This window comes from Haemaphysalis longicornis, unplaced genomic scaffold (genome assembly GCF_048455015.1).
Source record: "Haemaphysalis longicornis isolate Haplotype H1 unplaced genomic scaffold, Haemaphysalis longicornis Haplotype H1 scaffold_8, whole genome shotgun sequence".
Taxonomy (NCBI): domain Eukaryota; kingdom Metazoa; phylum Arthropoda; class Arachnida; order Ixodida; family Ixodidae; genus Haemaphysalis; species Haemaphysalis longicornis.
The window spans coordinates 155,006,317-155,026,495 of NW_027526445.1; the positions used below are offsets into that span (position 1 = coordinate 155,006,317).

The following is a 20,179-nucleotide window of genomic DNA, read 5'->3' on the forward strand; positions in this document are numbered from 1 at the left end:
GATATAACTGATAGCCAAATCGTTTTTACTCTCCGCAGCAATGTCAGTCGCGCACCGCTGATAAGCTTTGCTCACGGAATTTATGGCACTAGGCTTACCCCATCCATGCACTTGGAAGCCGTCAGTGCTAACGACTGTAACAGACGCACGTTTTTTTACGTTTAAAGGTTCAGCGAAAATGCCTTTCAGTAAGACTGCTCAGAAAATAAACACGTTTTTTTTAATATTCGCAGTGTAGGGTGCATGTGCAGTGTAGGGCGACTTGAAAACGGCAGACATAACTCATTTTTGCAGACGGAGTCAGATATTATTTGTTGGTGACGGCGTACCCTCCGAACGTGGTTCAACAATTATCATGATGCCTCGTTATATTTGTAATGTAGTATGCCTAATTGTGCAGTAAAAAGAATGAGCACTTCATAAAAGCATCAAATGGTGGTTCCACGATTAATAATCCTCAACGTGCAGGTACAAAAAAGCCCGTTCTTGCCAAACTTTTTAAAATGCTTCGCTGACCCTGAATCAGGCAGAAGTTCGAAAAGTGACAAAAAATTTGTGGTGTGATCTCATTTAATGCTTTGCGGATAAGACGTATTTGAGCTAGTTTTACCAGGTTTTGGAACAACGCTTCAGCTGCGTTGTTCCAAAGTGGTGATTTTTTTAAAACTGCACAACAATTATGAATATTCGATCAACTCAGCTGGCAGCATTTGGGGTGGCAGAATAAAGATAAATATCAAGTGGCTTTTGGCGGCAACATAAGCAAGAAAACAAATTTCTGGGACAGTTCCTGCTGAGCTGCACAGAGAACGGTGACCATTCTGTAGTTTTGCTTTATATTTTCCATTGCAGATAAGAAACCCACGCAGCAAAAATAGAACACGTTCAAGAATGCTTTTTTTATGTGCACCTAATGAGAACAGAATTCAGCATCTATTATTACTTCGGACAACGTTCACCCGAGCTCACAAGCTGTTGAACCTTGCCATTGTGTTTCATGCTGACAAAATATCAGCAAATATTTCAGTCTCAAATTCTGCCTAGTTCAACTTATTTCGCATTAAATGCGTACGGTAAGCAGTCCTGCTCGAACGTTTGCATCGATTAGCCTAAACTGGAGATGCTCAATGCGTGCACAAAAAAAGCAAGGCATGCCAACGGCATAAGCAAAATTATCTGATGACGTACACATGCCGATGTTAATTACTGACTTGTCATAGCGCAAACAAAAAAGCAAAAAAAAAGCTGTTCGCTGGTTAGTCACCAACGCCCACCATACTTAATCTGACTTGATTGTTTCTACACTATAAGACAATCCTGTGGTTCCATTTCACCACAGTACGCTCGAGTGACCAATTCATTTCGCCAACAAAGGAAATTCAGCGAATGACGGCTACGTGCACACCATTTGACTCAAAAATGTGATCTGCGCAGTGGCACTGCGCAGTGCAGAACGTCATCCGTATCTTGTGTGATGCAAAAGCAGATACCGAACTTGTAGCTCACCGCAATTTCGCTGTTACCTGCATGGACTGGTCGACAGAATGCATTGTGGTGAAGCTGAACCACAGGATCATCTTCGGGCGAATCCGTACTCTGAGGCCTTTTCAGTACTACATTCAATTTTTACGAACTGGTAACGGCATCTGACGACACAATAGCGAAATACGAAGCGATGCGAGCTGCGGTATATCCATACACATAATAGGAACACGCCTGCTCACAGCAACGCGCATACACATTTTGTGGTCGGGTAGTACAGGGCAACGAACATCACAAGGAACACAAGCCACTCCCACATTGACGTCATGCAACTCGGCGAGGAAGCCTGGTGCGTGCAGCAGAAGGTGCGGCTGAATAGCAGGACACGCCGCCAGGTGGCTCGCATCTTGCTGAGGGCGGAGCCGGTGCCATCGGCACTGTCCACGACGTCATACCCACGAGGACACACAACGTACACACACGGGGCAGTACACGATTGCACATTCGCAGGGCGTGAACATAGATCGCGAAAAGCTTTTCAGAAGCACTACGGCGCAGATGATCACCCTTGAAGCGATCACGTGTGGCAAACAGACAATGGCAGGCAGGTCTTGACGTTGCGTCACGCCATTGATGCGGTCGCGTCACGCATATATGCGGCATTAGGCTGCATGTGACAGCAACGTGTCGAGTCACTGAATAAAGGAAAGTAGGGTCCCGCGACCAGCAATACACGCTTAGCGACTCTTTTGGCGCGACACTTTGAAACACACACGTGCTTACTGTTGCAGGCTGCTCCGAGATCACGTGGGTTCGAGAGTTCCTGCATCTTAAAAACTTTTCTGGACGTCACCAAGCTCAAAGGCATCCATAAAACAATGATGTTATGTAAGGCTCCTAGCCTGCGTAAAACTTCAAAGGCAATAACAGCTTTGTCAGAGCTCTCCTGCAAATATTAAGCATTACACTATCGTGTTTGGTGGCCACGACACGACAGTTTTGTTAAGTTTTCGTGGGTGTATTTTCTTTGCTCTGATATATTTTAGGATTATCAGCCTTTTAACTTGTTTTGACTTCGACTTTTACGTTTTCGACAATCGAAGAGCATGCGAGCTACATTATTGTTTCATCCTCCCAATAATTACTATCATCCTTGCAAGAATTCTTGGAGCTAGATTCTCCGCACAGATTTTTTACTATTACAGCAGCACTCCGTGTCTCTGAAACACGGAGCTCGTACTGTTAGGGTGTCGCAGCATGCCCATATTGCAGGTAGAACTGCTTGCTTGCTGCACACAGTTGCTTTCAAATACACTTTTGCTTTAAAACAACTTTACCCACCCAAGAGAATTGCACTACAGCGAAACCGGCAACCTTTGTTAGGCATTTGGAAACCAAAATAAACCTTTCGGTCAGAAGTACTTGATACATGTACAGTGATGAAAACTGACATCAAACACTGCGGTATAAGTTGGTAAAAGTGTTCTGAACACCTTTCGCGCACAGCCACAGCAATCAAAAGCCATCCACAGAGATCTATCCACACGGTTCCAACGGCCACGACAAAAGCGAACACCACAGGACAGATTCACGGGCCGCACCGGAAAACCTTGATGGCTAAGCTGAGAATTCATGGCGGCTCGGCATTCCGGCGGGTCGGCTTCCACCAGGGCCGTGTTGAGGCTACTCTACTTTACCCAGTGACTCCCCGCGCACGTAAGCCTTGGTCGCACTAGAGCGAAGGTCGCTACAGTTCGCAGGGCACGGCAGCAGACACAGCAGTTGCTTCATCATCTTGCGGCGTGCGACATGCTGTACGGTAGGCGCCGCTACGCGGCCGCTTCTTTCTCGGCCATTTCAAAGCCTTCGACGAGCGTCTCGAGGATGAAGCGAATGGTGATCTTGTAGATGTTCTCGATATTGTCCGTGTACCGGTCACCAAGGGTTTCCGACACGGCAGCCAAGAACGGGCCCTCGATGTGCTGCGAGTGGGGCAAAGGAGAAATGAAGTCACGGATGATTTAATATTCGAAATGAACCTTTCCCAGAAATAAAAATCTGCAGAAACTTCCACATGGGAATTGTCGGGTAATACACAAGCGTGCATCATTCACACTGCTATAAGTCGGGACCCCTTTAAAGTCGACTTCGCATAAATACACAAGTTTATTGTCGGCACGGGAGATTTCCAGAATCAATAACTAGAATGATGTCAAGGAATAAATGCCCAGAGGCCTTTTATTTAACACTCCCTTGAGACCATGCAGCCCCGCTATACACCGAGTGCCCGTAATGTCGGCTTCACCACGCTACTATACACAAGAAAACTGGGAGTATTTCTTTGCTCGGGGAAATCGGCCACTGCGCGATGAAAAGTGTTTTTTTAGAGCAGCCTAAGGCGAGCCTGACAAACCATTCAAGATGGCATCCATGGCTGAAGCCTGAAGGCACGAAGGCGTATTACCCAGCTATCCCCTTCCCATAATCCCTAACACCCATGGACTACGAGCCTTCTCGTTGAATTCAATCAATCAATCAATCAATCAATCAATCAATCAATCAATCAATCAATCAATCAATCAATCAATCAATCAATCAATCAATCAATCAATCAATCAATCAATCAGCAGTGCTCACCCAGAAGTACTCCTTCTTGAAGCCCTTGATCTTGAAGTGTAGCCTGCCCGTGTTGTGCAGGTAGTCCATAAAATAGTCGAGGTTGTCCAGCGCGTTGATGCCTTCGTCGAGCGTGGTCATAACGACTGAGGCGTGCTGCGCCAGCTCCATACTCTCGCGCTGCGACTCCTTGGTGCGGAGCGCCTGGAACTTCTCGAACAGGTCCAGAAGGTCCTCCTTCTCCTGGAACAGTCTGCCGAGGGGAACGGCAATCGTCATCGTCATCAACAGCAGCAGTCTCTTTGCGCACAGCGCAGGACCCAGGCCTTTCCCAAAGACCTCCATTCCACCTACGCAATTACACTGTGAGCATGCTGAACCCAAGTTTAGGTTATCAGTGCATTAGCCCTTCACGACCAGGGGCTGGTATGAAATAATGACTTCGCTTAGCAAGCTAAAATCGGGTGCGCCTAGGCTTCGAGCGTGATTTATGTTTCGCTCCAGTGGCTTCATGGTCACTGAGGCGCGAGAAACTTTGAGGCCGACTCGGCGTCCTACTCATCTCGTAATTCTTTCACACACGAGTGGCCCTTACGAGCCCAGACATTCGAGCTGCCGCTGTCTGAGAGCACCGAGGAATCCTCACACATCTCTATGCGCGTCCAACCACGAATGCATAACTCAAACGCCGGGAGTGAAGTGTAATCATACGGAACTGCCCTTAAAACCTATTCACTTCAACAAGGCGTAGACAAATGCCTGCGTGGGTTTGAGACAATGCAAGCCTTGCTCTCCACACCACCTGTGAAAACCTTGTGCGGAGCGCTAGAACACTGTGGACGCTTGTTTGCATTCCATCACTACGAAAATCGAGGCTGACAATGAAAGCCAGTGTTTGTACTCCGGCATTGTGTTAATGGACATTCTTAGCCCGATGGCGCCTCCCGGCGTGGCGCTTTGGGCAAATAAAGCATTGGAATGCTTTGTTCGAGGCGGTGGTTTTCATGAGGCACTGTAAATGCTCTGACGGAGGGCTGCAGTTCTATGCGCGTCGTTCCTGAACCAAGCGAATGTGTGTGTGTGTGTGCGCGCGTTAGTGCGTTAAACTTACGCCACCATCCCTCCTATTTGGCATTGCAAGTCAGGAAGTCCCTCCCAACGGACCTGGTGATGAAGACATGTTGCCTCCCGCAGGTACGTGAAATGTTGCAGTACACCCGCCGCGGTGGCTCAGTGGCTAAGGCGTTGCGCTGCTGAGCACGAGGTCGCGGGTTCGATTCCCGGCCGCGGCGGCCGCTTTTCTGATGGAGGCGAAAAGCAAAAACGCCCGTGTGTTCGAGATTTCGGCGCACGTTAAAGATCCCCAGGTGGTCAAAATTAATCCGGAGCCCTCCACTACGGCGCGCCTCATCGCCTGCGTTGCGTCGGCGCGTTAAGCCCTACAATCAATCGAAATGTTGCAGTAAAGAACGCCAACTGCCGTCGCCGCAGTTGCACAAGTTCACTGCAACTCTATCTCCGGTAATACGAGGAAAAAAGGAGGCTTCATGAAGTGAACCTGTATTAGGCGCAAGCGTACTTAATATAATTTTTCTGCCGTCATTTTTAACGTCCTCATTTCCTTATTTGTTATTTTACTGTTCGTACACACGTGGAGCGAATCTTCAACGTTCCCCCGCGTGAAGTAGAAGGTAGTTTCACTAAGGTAAACGCGAGTGGTACCGCTCGAGCGGGGGGAACGCCGCTTGCTTAGTTATACACAGCAGCAGACGACGCGCCTCGAACACGCCCGCCTGATTTAGTGCGCAAACCAACTATCCCGTGTGTTGAGTAGTAACGCGGGTCAGTGCTTGCTCACGCGGCAATCTTTACCTTCATGACCTTGACTGAAAGGCTTCCCAGTCAGCCAGAACGACATTGCTTAGCGACTCTCTTCCTTAGCTTTCGTCACCGAACTGGTGTCCCGCTCCAGGCCAACAGACAGCTCAGGCGTCTCACTGCTCCCGCAACTGCATCTCACAGACAGAAACCCAGCTCACGCATCTGCCCTCAACGTCGCCCGGACCCGCTGACATACCTGACGAACATCTCGATGCCGGTGGGCTCCATTGCTCTGGCGATGGCCTTCCAGGACTTGGTGATGCTGAAGATCTGCCTGGCGGTGAGCGGCTGGCGCGGGTCCGGCGGCGGCGGCGGCGGGGGGTCGCCCACGGGCTCGGTCTCGGCGCCCGCGGCGCCCCCACCGGAGCCCTTGCGGCCGCCCGAGCCGCGGACCAGCGACGAGAGGCTCTTGCTCAGCGTGCAACCCATTGGGCGAGGGAGTGTGTGGGCGGTCCGGGAGGGGAGGACGGCCACCGGACAAGGAGACGGCTCTCCTCTGAAATACGACATAGTAGTAGAAGTCACAGTGATCCTCACGCTTGCCAAAAGTGTGCCATGTATACACATATTCTTTGCACGATCTTAATTTTAGGCCATAACGTCAACACAATCTCGACAAAAGGCGAATTGTAAAAACAATCATTAAAGAACGCTTCAGATCTCTTTGGCGACCACAACACCAACCTTGTGTTATCAAAGGAATGGAGAGGACAGACGTATCCTTACTGTTCCGCATCCGGACCAACTCGGCGCGGACACTGGCGCGGCGTCATAAGCTGAACCTCATCTCCTCACCTCTGTGCGCAACGTGTTGTGTAACAGGTGATATCGGACATTTTCTTATAGACTGCCAAGAGCTTGCGACGGAGAGGTTAGCTTTGTTTAAAGAACTTCGAAGGAGAGCCTCTCCGCATGCCTCTCTGGATGATATAATTTTTGATTGATTGATTGTAGGGTTCAACGCGCCGACGCAACGCAGGCGATGAGGCGCGCCGTAGTGGAGGGCTCCGGATTAATTTTGACCACCTGGGGATCTTAAACGTGCGCCGAAATCTCGTACACACGGGGGTTTTTGCTTTTTGCCTCCATCAGAAAAGCGGCCGCCGCGGCCGGGAATCGAACCCGTGACCTGGTGCTCAGCAGCGCAACGTATAATTTTTCCTATAGACCATTGAAACACCAGGAGAAGCATTTTGCGCCTGATCCTCCAAATTTTAAGGGACACACGCCTCAGTGATGATCTCCTGCGCGTAGCTACAAAAAAGTGCTGATCAAGTGACTCCTAGTGATTTCCCGCACATAGCGGATAAGAAGCTTGTGTCGATAGGGGGAGCAATTGCCGGCATATCACGCAAGCCTAGATCTCTTCGTCAATAAACAACATCATCATTATCATCATCATCATCATTAGGCCATAACGTCAAACGAGCGAACCATAAGCACAGCATGGCGCAGGCTACAGCACGGCGCAACGTGCGCACTCATCCCATCTCAACTCTGGCTTACGCATGCGCAATTACATTGAATGCATGCGTGTCACCGCACCGCTATCGGTGTTGTCACATTTGCAGTACCTTTCAATTTACAGCGAAGCTGCTTATGGTCGAGGCTTTCATGGGACGAGGTGTGGTAACGCGGTTGCAGCGATGTGGAGAGGGCATGGCCTAACGAGGAGAGCGAACGCGAAACACTCCTGCAGCAAGTTAAAAAAATGCTCGAACGAGACTTCGAAACTACGAATTCTGGTGGCAATGTTTTTACTTGTCAACATTGCTGAGCAAACAGAAACCATTAAGCATTTTTGAGGGCAGATATCAGTTCACAACTGATATTTGCATCGTTCTTTTGATTAAAAATATATGGCTGCTTGATTTTTGCGATGGAAAATAATAAAATACGTCTTAACAAAAACAAAAAGCGCGCACGGCGCCCTCTCGTCACAGTGTTCTAAGTTCAAAGTTCAAAAGCAACAAATAGATCGCGCGAGCAGTGCAACGCTGAGAAAAAATGGATTGGCGCCAGCGGGAATCGATCTGCTGGCTTTGAGAAGTTCTATGAAGCTTAGCCTTGCGATTGGGGAACGCCAGGCAACTTTGCTGTTAGCATATGCGTTCGCGACGTTAAGTCAGTGAAGCTAGGCTAAGTTTTTTTTAACGTGAAGCGTTCTCAGGCGTGATATTCGAGCACTTTCGTTGTCATGGCTTTGCCTCTGGCACATCGGATTGGATTGGATTATTGTTATTTGAGAGCGTTACTAGGCACATTGGGCGATTTCATGTAGGCACTGCCGTCCGCAGCAGCAGTAGTAACGAGCCGTCCTAATCAAGCGTCTGCAGAAAGGCGTCGCCACCGCCGGCCGGAAACGACGATGGCGGCGGCCAGGAGCAAGCACTAGCGTCACTAAATAAGCTACGCGTAAGAGTACTGCCACTTCGTGCACCCGGAAGCGTCTGGGGGCCATTTTGTTCCAGGCTTGCAGTGTTGCCATCTCTCCCGACGAAACCGCCACCGGTTGTGACGGGCAGAGTGCGACCGGCCGCTCTAGCGTCCGCACAGCAGAGAGAAAGAGAGAGAAGAGGTGCCCAGAAACAAAATGGCTGCGCCCATATGGAAACAAATATCACGTGGTGCCAACCTACCAATGAAAATCCTCGCGGCACATAACAAAGACAGATAAGAGTGCCGATACTCTAAAAGCCTTTATGTAGTGACGCTAGCAAGCGCCTGCCTGAAGCTGGAATCGGGCGCAGCGACACCTGGAACGCGGAAAGGATGAGGCGTGCCGGTAGGCTTTTCTACAATAATACTACGGTGGTGAATAAGTGCTACGTGATTTAAGGGAGCGCGGGGCCGCGCCTGCGCAGTGAGGTCTGTTTTTCTCCCGTCAGTGATGGCACGGTGCTCGTCAGGCATGGTCTACAGCGATGGCCGGAACCGACGCCATCACACCACAGCGCCCTCCACATCGGAACTGATGTGGGTGCCAACACTGAGTGCTCTAGCTACAATAAGCAGCCGTAATTTAGGCGAGGCTCTTAAAAATCAATGGACAGACTGGATTTTCAAAAGAAGCGAACCAAACGTGTCTAACGGGTGTATAGGGTGAAACAACTACAAAGAAAGTGACAAAACGGTCTTCGTCACGTGACGTTCGATCCCGACGTCACAACCATTGTGGTCACATGATAGGAGCAATAGTAAGAGTGATTTGTTGTAAATTAGGCCTTTCCTTGTAAAACGTTCCCAGGGAACAGCGTCTAATTGCGTAAGCTTTCTAATTACTTTCGGAATCTCTCGGGGATCGTCATCGCCCAAGCTCTGTTTGCCAAACGATGGATGGCGTCACACAGCCAAGCGCAGCCGGAATGAGACGCTTACAGGATGTATAATTAGAAACACCGAAGCAGGCGCATTCTAACTCAAGCTCCACAACACGACGCAGCTGTAAGCTTTCGGGTACACCGATAAGCGCAATATCTTATGCTGTTTACATTTTTGCGACTATGCTGATCCGCAGGCCCTGTACAAACAAGTGCAACTTAACACGACCGCTGTCAACTAGCGATTAAGCAAACTTCCTAGTGAATTCCAGTGTCGTATTTGTGCGGCACCGTGTACAGCTGAAGTATCCAGAAGCGAGCCAGCCAAAACCTGTTTGAATAGCGAAACCATGATAATCTTCCCTCCATGAGCCAAACAGACATTCTGTCTTCCTAATGATGTTGGCGAAAAATAGGTAGTCCTTGTCGTTAAGGTGTTCTTACAAGCATACGGTATTTTCACAATAACATAAAAAGACATGGTAGCGTGAGATGAAGTAATGAAGCCTTAGTTGACTTGCTGGTTTTAATCTCTCTGTCCTCATTAGGTATTCGACAACAATTAAAAAAAGATGCTTTCGCCAGTTCAAGTAAAGAAGCATTCGTTTCCTCGTTTTAGTCTTTGTATTCACGGGGTTGCCGCTTCGAATCGTCTGGGGTCTTGTTGTACTGGTTGTGCTTGAGGTATGGTTAACGTGCAGCTCAAAGATAGCATCGATACAGAAACAGACGCAGCGGTAAAGTAGCGCCGAGAAGACGGTGACCAGGCTCTTCTCCAAGTGCCCTTGGGAGCCTGCCTTGAGTAACCTGTGGACACGGCAGATGAGGTCGAGGTTGGTGATGCACTTGAACTCGGACAAAACTTCGCTTGCAAGCACATAGCCCGCGCCCCTGCGGCTTCAACTACAGTCCCCCATCTCTTCAGGGTCGGTCCACAGCCGGTGGCATGTGGGTCCAGTGGAGGACACCTTCAGTATGGGCTCAACTGGGCGTATGCGGTCCAGAGTTTGGATGGATGGCGACAGGCCACCGAGAACGCTGAGCACCATGGCGTGGACAAGAGCGGAGATGGGGAGAAAGCCAAAAACGTCGTTGCAATAGCGCAAGACGGTAGGTGGGCGGTGCTTGCGGAAACACTCGTAAAATCCGAACACTTGAGTGATGTGCCGGCTTTCGTGGTCGCCCTTAAGCAGCGTGACTCCAGTTGGATAGCGCACTTTTAGGGCCAGCAGAAGGAGGGAGGTCTCTACGCTGTGCAGTCCGCGGTCGACGGGGTCTCCCGGGAAGGCGTAGTTCGTTCCCGGCTCACCTCCGCCTATCTTGAAGAGCTCCATGAGGTCGAAGAACTGTCCCCGCATGGTCACGGGGGACAGCAGTGTCTGGAGGGTGGCTTCCAGACTGAGGAGTTGTTGATCCTTCGTGCAAAGCGACTTCAGCTAAGAACAGCGGTTGGCTGACTCAGCGGGCGAGCGGCGGGCACGCACTTTCTCGCCGTCGTCGTCGGGATAGCAGCCATCGACGAAGCACGGCACGCAACCTTCCCCGGGGGATTGGCAAACGCAAAGAGAGCGAATGCCGGTAGCACCGACCCATGACTTAAACAGGGAATTGCAAGGTTTGGCCGGTATCCACGTGACTTTGTACATGATAATGCTTTACAACGCCAGACGATTTCTCGCTCGCAGGAGGTCCGCTCTTTTAGGGAAGTTGTTGCGAAGAACAGAATCTTAAAATTACGGGCGAATCCTCGTTGTCGTAATCATCATCACCATCGGCGTCGTCATCATCATCATCAATTTTATTGTGGAAAAGGAGAGAGGCATGCAAAAGTCTGATGTACAGAACCCGTCGATGCTGCCCGCGCTCAAGGCATCCTGGACTGAGGACGCCTCCTTCAAGCTTCAGTACAATCCCCCCCTGTTGATTTAAATAAACGTTTATTCTCTCTCTCTCTCTCTCTCCAGAACCCCGGGATTGGCTCTATACGGATCATTTTTAGTTAGCCTCGTAGAGTGTGGCTGGCCTGCGGCGCAGAGAACAGAAAAGCCATCACTCACAGAATGCACACTAAGAAATACAGGAACGGGCATATTCCAACTAAAGCTCAGAACCACTCCGCAATTCCACGCTTTCGGTTCCACATTTTAGGCAACAGAAGCGCAATATCCGCTGTATTTCTGTTGTTTTACGACCGTGCTGACACGCGAGCGCTGCGTAAATGAGTGCGACAAACTGATCCCGATCGTGTTTAGCGAGCGATTTAGCGTACTTCTGAGTGAATTGGAGTAGTGTCACCATGAGCAAATAGACTATACGGAAACGAGTCAAAGACAACCTGTTCGAACAGCCAAACATTGTACATCTTCTGTATTGACGCGGACGCAAATAAGGTAGTTCCTGTCGTTAGGTCTGTTCGCAACACCTAACGCAGGATGTATTTTTACAACATAAAAAAATATGTTGGTGGTTGAGGAAGTAATGAAGCCTGACTTCCTGGTTTTAACCTGTTCGTCCTGATTAGGCATTTTTACAATGTTAATAATAAACAAGAGACGCTTGCGTTAGTTGAGGTAATGAAGCTTTCTTTTCTTGGTCTCAGTCTGTCTTCACGGGGTTGCCACTTCGAATCTCGTGAAGTCTGACAGAACTGGCTGTGCTCGAGGTCTGATTGTGAGGTCTCTTTTTCGTGGAGCTGCAAGACGGCAGCAATACTGTCGCTAGAAAAGCCGTACATTGACCTCGAGAAAGTGGTGACCATGATCTTCTCGAAGTGCCTCGGGAAGCCCGCCGTGGTTAATTGGACGACGAGGCAGAAGTAGTCGACGTTGTTGGTGCAGTTGAACTCCTCGGACACTGCATCACTGCGCGACAGATAGCGCTCACTCATCGGGCTCACACTGGGTCGGACCAGAGTAGGTCGCACTCAGGTCCGGCTGCGGACACCTCTTGCATGCGCTGATCTGCACGAGTTCGGTTAAGAGTTCGAATGGATGGCGACAGGCCACCGAGAATGCAGGAAACCATGGCGTCGACGAGAGCGGAGAGGGTGAGGAAGTCGAAGACGTCGGTGCAACAGCGCCAGACGGCACAAGTCCAGTACCTGCCGGAGCACTCGTCGTAAAACCCAAACACTTGAGTGATGTGCCGATTTTTGTGGTTGCCCTTAAGCTGAGTGACGAGAGTTGGGCCTTCCTCCAGCTGCTCGCACTTTGAGGGCGAGCAGCTGGAGTAATGCCCCGAAGCTGTGGAATGCTCGGCCCAGGCGGTCTCCCATGAAGAAGCCGTTCGATCCCAGCAAGTCTCCGCCTGGCCTGAAGAGCTTCGTGGCGTCGGAAAACTGTCCGTTTATGCTCACGGTGGTTTGCACTGGTTGGAGGTTACTTTCCACGGCGAAGAGCTCTCGAGTCTTGGTGCAAAAGCGGATTCACCCCGAGAAAGCGGTTGGCCGACTCGGGCGGGCGGGCGGTGGGCACGCACACTTTTACGCAGTCGTTTTCAACCTATCGGTTGGCCATGGTACACGGCACGCAGCCATCGCAGGGGGATTGCACAATGCAGAGGGAGCGATTGCCGGTATCACCGACCCATTTCTCAAACAAGGCATTGCAGAGATTACCCGGTATCCACGCGACATTGCAAATGATAATGCTTTGCAATGCCAGGCGATTTCAGGCTCGCTGAAGGTCCGCTCTTTTAGTGAAGTAGTTTCGAAGAATACAGTGGTAAGTTGATGGGCGAATGATCATCGACATCATAAACAGCACTAATAAAGTCTATGCTGATGATGATGACGATGGTGAGTTTTAACTGGTCTTTTAGAGGCGAATGGCCTGCGGCCAACCAAACAGAAAGCGCCAACACTATAAAAAAAATGGAAGGAAAAACGAAAGCCTCGTCCTCTCGAGAACGGCTAGAGACCCTTGGTGATGCTAGCGGTCCTCCAAACAGCACGCGCAAATCCCCGAGGGATAACTGCTGTGTTTAGTGAGGCATCGCTTTTCCTTTACGAATGCTGTCAGATCGATGCGTAAGCGAAGTCCGACGAAGAAACTCAGAAAACTGTGAAATGGAAATTGACGGATGAATGCGAAAACCACTCTGCTGTACTTGGAGCATTCCTGAAGTGGGCTTCTGAGACACACATTCACTGATGAGAAGACATATTTCCGGACGCTGACTTCCAGTCACGTGAGGACACGTGACTAGAACACCTGCACACCAGATGTGCACAACTTTGATTATCAGAAAGATGCGGCATGTGCTAGTGTGTTTGTTGAAGCAATTTGCGCCATGAGACGAAGATGTGAAAACGAAGAGGGGGTGAAAACACGGTGGAGCTGTAAAGAAAGTGCCACACTAAAGTATTTTCCGCCAAAAACGGTGAAACGATAGGGAAGAGACGCAAACCCCACCTGGTAGCAAAGAAGTCGTGAATAAGCATCACAAGGCTTTCGCCTTCAATGCACATGAGGAAAATTAGGTGCCGCGAGGAATTCTTTTGGTACTACGGCGTTACTAGGTTAACTGAGAAATTTTCATTGGGCGCTAACCATCCGTACCCGTGTAGTTTCCAGTCACGCTGAAAGGCGTCATACTTGCCACCGAAACGACGACAGCGGCGGCCATAAACGAGCGTACGCCTCAGGTTGGAATGGGGCTCAGCGACTGCTGGAGCGTGGAAAAGGAAACGCGTTCTGGTGGACGCGCCCGGCGAACAAGAAACGGATACGCGATTTCAGGCAGTGCCGCACCTGCGCAGTAAAATTCGTTGCCTCCCCCCCTTCTCTTTGTCGGTGATGCTCCCACGGTGCTCCGCCGACACAGACTCTGAAAACTACGACTCCAGCCGTGCCCATAATGGACGCCACAATACCTAAGTGACCAAAGCGCCCCCCACCGGAACTGTTGACGGTGCCAAACATTGCGTCACTTCACTTGAAATGTGATCAAAGTTTACCCAAGGCTCTCAAAAACAAATAGAAGGGTTAGTATATCAGCAGAGACAAAAATGAAATTACCTCCAGTAAATAGCACCTATTTACAAAAATATTTAAATTACTTATACGACCTTCCGCGGCCGGGTAACCGCGCAAAGCTCTGACCACCACGTAATGAATGGCGCCACGCGGCCAAACGCCGGCCCCGTTGCCACGCTCACAGAATTACCACTTAGCAAACAGGAACGGGCATATTCCAACTAAAGCTCAGCACCACTCCGCACTTGCACGCTTTCGGGCCCAATATTTAAGCGCCATGTCCGCTGCTTTTGTATTATTTTACGACCATGCTGACCCGCGAGCACTAGGCATACGAATGCGACAAACTGATCACGATCGCGTTTAGCGAGCGATTTACCTTACTTCCGAGTGAACTAGAGTAGTGTTGATGAGTCAGCATGAAAAGATAGAGTATCCCAAAACAAGTTAAAAAAAAAGCGTTTCGAACCGCCAAACATAGCACAACGTCTTCTGAATTGACGCGGACGCAAGAAAGGTCGTTCCTTGCGTTAGGTTTTTTCGCAAGACCTAACGCAGGCGGTACTTTTACAACATAAAAAAGAGATGTTGGCGTGAGAGGAAGTAATGCAGCCTTGACTTCCTGGTTTTAATCTTGTTCTCCTCACGAGGTATTTTTACAATAACAAACAAGAGACGGTTGCGTCAGTTGATGTAATGAAGCATTCCTTTCTTGGTATTAGTCTGTCTTCACGGGGTTGCTTCTTCGAATCTCGTGAGGTCTGGTAGTACTGGTTGTGAGGTCTGTTTTTAGGGGAGCTGCAAGACAGCAGTGATACTGTTGCAGAAAAGCAGTATACAGTGATCCCGAGAAAATGGTGAACGTGATATTCTCGAAGTGCTTTGGAAGCCCGCCGTGGTTAATTCGAGGACAAGGCAGATGAGGTCGAGGTTGTTGGTGCAGTTTAACTCGTACGCTGCACCCCTGCGAGACATGTAGTGACAATGAATGGGGCCCAGAATGCAGTCCCCTATCTCTTCAGGGTCCGAAAACAGTAGGTCGCACTTGGGTCCGGCTGGAGACGCCTCTTGCATGCGCTGCACTGCGCGTATTCGGTTCAGAGTTCGGATGGATGGCGACAGGCCACCGTGAACGCAGGGAACCATGCCGTCGACAAGAGCGGAGAGGGTGACGAAGTCGAAGACGTTGGTGCAACAGCGCCAGCCGGCACAAATCAAGTACCTGCTGGAGCAGTCGTCGTAAAACCCGAACACTTGAGTGATGTGCCGGTTTTTGTGGTTGCCGTTAAGCTGAGCGATGAGAGATGGGTTGCGCACTTTGAGGGCGAGCAGCTGGAGGAAGGCCCCGAAGCTGTGGAATGATCTGCCCAGGCGGGCTCCCATCAAGAAGCCATCCGATCCCTGCACGTCTCCGCCCACCTTTAAGAACTCCGCCATGTCGGATGACTCTCCACCCATGGTCACTGGAGATTGCACTGGAAGTTGGCTTCCAGGACGATGAGTTCTCGAACGTTGGTGCAAAGTGGGTTCACCCCGAGAAAGCGGTTGGCAGACTCAGGCGGGCGAGCGGTGTTGTTGTTGTTGTTGTTGTTGATCCTGATAATTAATGGCGCATACCCAATCAGGGGATCGGCCAAACAACAGAGGATTGTAAAAATGAATGGTACTCTTATCAATTCACGACACGCCTAGGAAGGATAATTTAGATCAGTTGGATTTTAGAAGAAAAAAAAAACTGGAAAATTAAAGCGAGGATGACCAATCTCAATCATAAAGAGAATCGTTTAGAATTTTCAATGTAGCGCAGGAGAGCAGAGCATACATCCCGGCGGCAAAACCCCGTTTCGGATGCCCCGAACGATAGTATAGCCGGCCCTGTTAGTGATATCCCCAACCTGCAAAGCGGCACCTCCAGGGACTGACATCTCAGTCGGGAAAAACGTCGGCATGTCAACAGGTAGTGTTCGACAGACTCGTCTTCGTTGCAATAGCTGCACAGAGCTGTTGGCGCCAGACGAGACCTGTGCAAGTACCTATTTAACTGGGGTACTCGACAACGTAAGGCTGTGATAACCACCTCTAAGTTGCGTGAAGAGCACCATTCAGGTTTCCATGAGAATTTAAGATGAGTAAATTCACTTAATGACAGTAAAACCGATTCTTGCTGTTCTCGGAGTTTCAGCATCCTACGGTACCTAGCTGCTGTTATTAATGGTGTCGGCTCTACGACGTCTACTACAGGACCTGAAAGTGCTATCCTTGCTAGAGAGTCGGGGCACGCACACTTTTACCCCGTCTTCTTCGAGCTATCGGCTGTCCATGGTACACGGCACGCAGCCATCTTAGGGAGATTGCACAATGCAGAGGTAGCGATTGCCGGTATGGCCAACATATGAGCGAAACAGGGGATTGTGAGGTTTAGCCGGTATCCACTTGACGTTGTATATGATAACGCTTTACAATGTCTTTCAATTTCTCACTCTCTGCAGGTCCGCTCTTTTAGCCAAATTGTTCCGAAGAACAGAGTGCTATGTTTATGGGTAAATCATCACCGTCATCATCAGCAGCACCAATAAAGATTATGGTGCTCATGATGACGATGGTGAGTTATATATGGTCCTGTAGAGGTGGATGGCCTTCGGCCCAGAAAACAGAACGTTCCACCACTCACAAAAAATAATGGAAGGAAAAACGAAATCCTCGTCCTCTTGAGAACCGCTAGGGATGCTTGGTGATGCCAGCGGAGCTTCAAAGAGTACGCGCATACCCACGCGGGATAACTGCTGTTTCTAGTGAGACATCGCTTTTGCTCTTCGAATGCCGTAAGATCGATGCGCAAGCGAAGACTAACGAAGCAACTGAGAAAACTGTAAAATGGCAATTGTCGGATGAGTGCTAAAACCACTCTGCTGTACGCCGAGCTTTCCAGAAGTGCGCTTCACAAGTAGAGACATTTCTGGACGCTGACTTCTAGTCACGCGATGACAAGCTACTAGAACACCTGCACACCAGAGGCACAAAACTCTGATTATAAGAAAGACGTGGCCTGTGCCAGTCTGCTTGTTGAAGCAATTTGTGCGCCATGAGAAGAAGAAGCGAAAGCGAAGATGGGGTGAAAACCCGGTGCGGCTGTAAACAAAATTCCACACTAAAGTATTTTCCGCCAAAAACGATGAAACTAAAGCAAAGAGACGCAAACACCACCTGGTAGCAAAGAATGCGTGAATAAGGATCACCAGGCTTTCACCTTCAATAGACTTAGGAATAAGTGCCGCGAGAAATTCTTTCGGCACGAGGGCGTTACGAGGCTAATTGAGAAATTTTCTATGGGAGCTAACCGTTGGCACCCGGTGTAGTTACCAACCACCCTAATCAAGAGTCCTCAGTAAGGCGTCGTTACTGGCACCCTAAAAGACAACGGCGGCGACCATAAGCGAGCGCCCACCGAGGGCTAGAATTGGGCGCAGCGACAGCTGGAGCGTGGAAAGGAAGAAGCATTCCGGTACAGTCGCCCACAGTAATACTACGGCGAACAAGAAACGAATACGCGATTTCAGGCAACGCCGCACCTCCGCAGTAAAATCTGTTGCTCCCGCCCTCTCTTTATCGGCGATGCTTGCATGGTGCTCGGTCGACACATACTCCAGCCGTTCCAGAAAACTGACGCCACGACTACAAGCTGAACAAAGTTCCTCCCACCGGAACTGATGACGGCACCAACATTGCGTCATTTCACACGAAAAGGAATCAAAGTTTACGCAAGGTTCTCAAAAACAAACAGAAGGGCTTGCATATAAACGGAGATATGTCCTTCCGCCTTCGTCAGGTGACGTTTAGTCCCGACGTCACGGCGTTTATGGTCACGTGACAAAAGCAAAAGGGAGCGTTGGAGTGATTTGTTGGATATAGATTCAGCCTCACCTTGTAAAAATATGCCCAGTAACCAGGGTCTAATTGCATAAACTTTCTAATTATTTTTGGAATCTCTTGAGGCCTCGTCATCACCGCAAGCTCTGTTTGCCAAATGATGGATGGCATCACACGGCCAAGCTCAGTCCCATCATGACGCTTACATAATGTAGAATTAGAAACATCGAAGCAGGCGCATTGTAACCCAAACTCCGCAGCACCGCGCAGGTGCAATCTTTCGGGTCCCCATTTTAAGCCCCATAAGCGCAATGCCCCATGACGTTTATATTTTGTTACTGTGCTAACCCGCAGGCTGTGTACAAACAAGTGCAACAAACTTAACACGACCACTGTCAGCTAGTGATTAAGCAAAATTCCTAGTGAATTCCAGTATCGTATTTGTGCGGACCCATGTACAGCAGGAGTATCCAGAAGCGAGCCAGTCAAAACCTCTTTGAATAGCTAAACCATGATAATCTCTCTCCATGAGCGAAATAGGCATTCTGCCTTCCTAATGATGTTGGCGAAAAAAAGGTAGTTCTTGTCGTTAAGGTTTTGTTACAAACATACGGTATTCTCACAATAATAAAAAAAAGACATGCTGGCGCGAGAGGAAGAAACGAAGCCTGAATCGATTTTCTGATTTTAATCTCTCTGTACTTATTAGGTATTTCAACAATTCAAGAAAGATGCTTTCGTCACTTCACATCAGGAAGCATTCGTTTAATGGTCTTAGTCTTTGTCTTCACGGGGTTGCCGCTTCGAGTCGTCTGAAGTCTTGTTGTACTGGTTGTGGTTGAGGTCTGGTTAACGTGCAGCTCAAAGATAGCATCGATACTGAAATAGACGCAGCGGTAAACTGGCCCCGAGAAGACGGTGAACAGGCTCTTCTCGAAGTGCCATTGGGAGCCTGCCTTGAGTAACCTGTGGACACGGCAGATGAGGTCCAGGTTGTTGATGCACGTGAACTCGGACAAATCTTCGCTTGCAAGCACACAGCCCGCGCCCCTGCGGCTTGCACTACAGTCCCCCATCTCTTCAGGGTCGGTCCAGAGCAGGGGGGCATGTGGGTCCAGTGGCGGACACCTCCAGTATGGGCTCAACTGGGCGTATGCGGTCCAGAGTTTTGATGGATGGCGACAGGCCACCGAGAACGTTGAGCACCATGGCGTGGACAAGAGCAGAGATGGGGAGAAAGCCAAAAACGTCGGTGCAATAGCGCAAGACGGTAGGTGGGCGGTGCTTGCGGAAACACTCGTCGTAAAATCCGAACACTTGAGTGATGTGCCGGCTTTCGTGGTCGCCCTTAAGCAGCGTGACTCCAGTTGGATAGCGGACTTTTAGGGCCAGCAGTAGGAGGAAGGTCTCCACGCTGTGCAGTTCCCGGTCGACGGGGTCTCCCGGGAAGGCGTGGTTCATTCTCACCCCACCTCCGCCTACTTTGACGAGTTCCATGAGGTCGGAGAACTGTCCCCGCATAGTCACGGGGGACTTCAATGTCTGGAGGTTGGCTTCCAGGGCGAGGAGTTCTCGAGCCTTGAAGCAAAGCGACTTAAACTCAAAACAGCGGTTGGCTGCTGACTCATGCGGGCGAGCGGTGGGTACGCACTTCCTCGCCGTCGTCTTCTGGATAGCAGCCATCGACGACGCACGGCACGCAACCTTCCCAGGGGGATTGGGCAATGCAAAGAGAGCGATTGCCGGTATCGCCGACCCGTGACTCAAACAGGGAATTGCAAGGTTTGGCAGGTATCCACACGACTTTGTATATGATAATGCTTTACAATGCCAGGCGATTTATGGCTCGCTGGAGGTCCGCTGTTTTGGGGAACTTGTTCCGAAGTACAGAATGTTAAGGTTACGGGCGAATCCTCGTTGTCGTGATCATCATCACCATCGGTGTCGTCATCATCATCAATTGTATTGTGGAAAAGGAGAGAGGCATGCAAAAGTCTGATGTCCAGAACCCCGGGCTTGGGTCTATACGGATCAGTT

At 49.8% G+C, this 20,179-nt stretch overlaps 1 protein-coding gene across 3 annotated transcripts in view; it reads right to left on the reverse strand.

The window, feature by feature from the left end:
• Positions 1-1,604: 1,604 nt before the first annotated feature.
• The window catches only part of LOC144149439 (neuroglobin-like), a 350,592-nt gene continuing 332,017 nt past the window's right edge, over positions 1,605-20,179 (reverse strand). For all 3 annotated transcript variants that reach the window (XM_077681001.1, XM_077681000.1, XM_077680999.1), the window contains exons 4-6: positions 6,176-6,475; positions 4,120-4,351; positions 1,605-3,464 (exon numbers count right to left, since the gene is read on the reverse strand). In XM_077681001.1, the coding sequence (XP_077537127.1) occupies positions 3,312-3,464; positions 4,120-4,351; positions 6,176-6,408 (618 nt within the window). In that variant the 5' untranslated portion in view covers positions 6,409-6,475 and the 3' untranslated portion in view covers positions 1,605-3,311. The remainder of the gene's footprint in view (positions 3,465-4,119; positions 4,352-6,175; positions 6,476-20,179) is intronic.